Below are 4,009 nucleotides of genomic sequence, written 5' to 3'. Positions count from 1 at the left end.
TAATTTTAGTGATGCCTGTAAGGAAGTTCTCCTTTGTCTCATCCCCCTCAGAGGTCAGAGGTCAGCTACAGAGCAGCAACCCTGGAGCTGGTGGGGATTCAGTGTTTTGCTCAAGGACACCAATTAGTTTAATTTCTTTTTGTGTGCAATATTGAAGCTGACAAAGCATACTGGTGGCTTAATATTCAGAGGCTCCCCCAGAACTGCAAACAAGCTGACACTACATCTAGTAGCCAAGGTGAATTGATGTGCATTACAACTCACGTTACTGTCAACTGTTGGTCCATATGCATCTCAGTATCCAGGACACTATGCCTGAGTGATATGCAGTCCATGTCTATTTTTTTTTTTTTTTACATATTTTACATATTGTTTTGTATTGAGTATTTTCTATATCCATTAGCACAGTATAAACTTTGCAATGTTGCAAAATATATACCTATGCCTATTTAACATTATTAATCTTTTTTTTCCATTTTAGCTTAATGATGCTGTTTAGACAAAGGCGCAAACAAAGACTAAATTACAAATTGATTAACTGAGATAGTAATGTCTGACGTCATCAAGGCAACACGTGATGCCACAAAGTGCTGTCCCATTCCTCATATACCATTTCGAGCCCTCATGACTTCTCACACTCAGGCACTACAGCTGCGCATACAGGTGACGTCAATTAAGTCTGTGAGGGCTCAGGGTTCAGTCCATAGGGGGGACATTGGGATTGGGCCTATGTGAGGTCCTGTTACAATGGATTATCATGCATCAGTATGTACAGTTAACAGAGTGCTACATCTCTGCAACTGTGAAACCAAGACAAATTCCTGTACATTTATTGTATTTGGAGGAAAAATAGATTCTGATTCAGCAAGAAAACATCCCTGCTATAATAAGGTATAAGGAAAATAAATTGTTATGAGCAGGCCATCTATACAATTTATGAATTTTAAAAAAATGACAGAAACGGCATTCCTTTCTTCCTCAAATTTATTATGAAAATGTACAGAGGGATTAACGGTAGGACTTCTGGTAGCGGGCACGAGCTCCAGGTCCACCGAACTTCTTGGACTCGCAGCGACGGGGATCAGCAACCAGCAGGGTCCTGTCGTACTGGATCAGGATGTCCTTGATCTCCTTCTTGGAGGCCTCATCCACATCTGGAGGAAGACACACAGTTCAGGTTATCTAGCAGCTCTTCACAAGCTCCATGTCCTTTAATCCATATGTGTGTGCACACCAGGGCATGTTACATTTAGTCTTAGGGACTCTTCATGAACTTGAGCATGATTCAAATTTGTTAAGTGCGCCGCTCCATCTGCAGATCTCAAAATTCTCTAAATCGGATAGCAATTTCAGAGTCTGAACATCAAGACAAACAAAAAAATCATGGTATACCACGATATATATATATACTACAGAAATGTCATCACAAACAAATTTAAATAAAAACATCTTTGATCATGACAGTTTAGCACTTGTGGGTTATGCGCCATTTCAAAGACTGCCAAAACTCATGTAGATGGGAACAGGTTTCAACATACTGTCAAAAACAATTTTGCAAGCTGTGGGCTATGTATTGGCTACAGTGCGGGCAAGATGTCGATCTAATTTTCAGCAATTTAGCCAGGAGAAAAACAGATGCAGATCAAGCAGGGAAGTCAATTTAGAAGTTCATGGAAATGCAGACAACTAGAAGAAATTGGCTTACACAATATTCAGGAAGACAGCAATAATTCTATCCAAAACAACCATCTCAAAGAAAGAAATGGAACAGTTTGATGATGCATATCCTTTGTTTTTTCTTAATTCTTGTACACTGTGCGTGACAGTGCACAGCTTGATGCAACTCCCATCAACTGAACACATTTTCTGATTCCTCTACTTGAATAAAAAAAACACTTGGCTCATTTTAGCCAATTCATGCGAACCATTCCCCTCATACCTGACAGTGGTATCTTTAATTGAAGTATTTACAACATACATGTTCAACAGAAACATCTGAATGTAATGTACCTGTAGAAATGATAGAGGATACGACATGAATCACTTTGAATGCAATCTTAATACTTACACTTCTGGTAGTATGCGACCAGGGATTTGGAGATGGCCTGACGGATAGCTGGAAGATAAAAAGTAATATGTAAGGTGATTGGAGTCTCCTCTAAAACCAATACTCATCACAAGCCCTACAACTCAGTCTGACAGGTGAATATGGATCAGATACCGACATGTCATTCTTGAGGGGGGAAAAAGGTTTTGCTTACCATAGATCTGTGCGACGTGTCCACCACCCTTCACTCTGACTCTGATGTCAACTCCAGCAAAGCGCTCCTTGCCCAGCAGCAGCACGGGCTCCAGAAGCTAAAGAAAGAGAGATATAAATCAGCTATGTTGCATTTTCAATATATGATCATCCCAATCAGTGACACTGGTTACAAATCATGGCCTACCAGCCTAAGACATGTGTGCACCTTGATGCTAACCAGATGTTCACCATGAGGACTTACCTTGTACTGGAGAGTGGCAGGCTCAACCATCTCCAGGGGTCTGCCGTTAACCTTGATCAGGCCATTCCCCCTCTTGCAGTGAGCAACTGCTGTGGCGGTTTTCTGTTAAGTGACAAAAAAACCATCATGATCAGCAAATGTCTTTCCAGTAAGGAAACTACTAACTACTACAAGTGAGGGATAATCTATCAACATGTTTAAGTGTTACAGACTGAGTTGAATCATATTTAGTGCCCTAATGCCTAGAAGCGTGATAGTTACAAATTCGCACATCCCTGTCTAACCATTTAGTTGACGATGCTAACCAATGATTTACTCTCGTGATGGAGTAATATCGACTTAGTTCTAATACTTACCTGACATTAGCTAGTTAATTACGGTGCAAGACATGTGATAAGACTGTCATGCCCTGGAAAGTTTCAGAAATTCAACGTTTTCTGGCTAGCTGGCTGGCTAGTAAGGTAAGCTAGTAAGCTCCAATACATAGCATGGCCGGCTGGTGGCTAAACTAGCAACAACCCTATGCTTGTGCTTGGTAAGACTGAATCACCGGGGCAGAGTGAGAAACATTCAATTACGTTTTAGAAAATTTAGTGACAAGAACCATATAACTATACATAAATGAGTACAGTCTGCCCGACTGGGGTGCCACAGTGTAAAGATCGAAAGACAACCAATTTGCTAGCTAGTTAGCTTATGTATGCTAGGGTAGCAGGGTAGGCAGAACATCACACGTGGAATAAATCTAGATATTTACTCACTTTACGTCCAAAAACCTGGACAGACTGCAGAGGACCTTTAGCTGGCATGTTTCTGAAACACACAATGCACAATAATTACATCAAAACTCAGTTAATACATGTATTTTTTGCCATTTTAATGGTTCGGGCTGAAGAACATACCGTCTTCAGCTTGGGTGCCGTACGGAGAGGCCGACGGGGTTTCACACGCCGAACATCAGGGGCAATTGCACGACAATTTAGACATGCTTTGTGGTACAATTTACGACAGTTGCTCTCGCTCTACCTCCATTTTGCACTGCGGTTGAGACCATAGAGACTGTATATATAGAACCTCCTTGGACTGTTAGCTGCTGCAGTTGACTTTGGTAATGAAGCATAGGTATTTTTTTTTTATTATGCACTGATATCTGTTTGTAAATAAGGTCTACCAGGGGTGATTTGTCCAGATTTTGTTAGAACTTTAATGAATACCTGCCTGGTAGATTCACACTTACACGTTACACTCCGTACACCACAAGATTGTTTTGCCTACTTTTTCAATGCAATATGCTTCTAATGCCGCAGAAAAGCATGTTTGCAAAAAAATATTCAGGATACCTGTGAATGAAATGGAGGCGGAAAATAGCCAAAATGAACAAAGTTTTCACACGCACACAAAAATCCACAATTTACATGACACCTCCAGGAAACCTGTGTTCTTCAAATCCTTCTGGCCCAAGGAGATTTTGGCCCAAGTAGGGACAACATCAAATGATATGTGAC

At 40.8% G+C, this 4,009-nt stretch overlaps 1 protein-coding gene across 1 annotated transcript; it reads right to left on the bottom strand.

Moving 5' to 3' along the window:
• Positions 1–966: 966 nt before the first annotated feature.
• On the bottom strand, positions 967–3,448 carry rps16 (ribosomal protein S16). The gene is made up of 6 exons (XM_078282143.1): positions 3,407–3,448; positions 3,266–3,317; positions 2,505–2,606; positions 2,262–2,358; positions 2,069–2,116; positions 967–1,154 (listed from the first exon to the last, which is right to left on the bottom strand). The coding sequence occupies exons 2-6, from the start codon at positions 3,311–3,313 to the stop codon at positions 1,009–1,011; spliced, it is 441 nt and encodes a 146-aa protein (XP_078138269.1). The 5' UTR covers positions 3,314–3,317; positions 3,407–3,448; the 3' UTR covers positions 967–1,008.
• Between the last annotated feature and the right edge of the window lie 561 nt (positions 3,449–4,009).

This window comes from Centroberyx gerrardi, chromosome 24 (genome assembly GCF_048128805.1).
Source record: "Centroberyx gerrardi isolate f3 chromosome 24, fCenGer3.hap1.cur.20231027, whole genome shotgun sequence".
Taxonomy (NCBI): domain Eukaryota; kingdom Metazoa; phylum Chordata; class Actinopteri; order Beryciformes; family Berycidae; genus Centroberyx; species Centroberyx gerrardi.
Note: the sequence above shows the minus strand (reverse complement) of the source record. Positions and strands in the feature narration are given on the sequence as shown.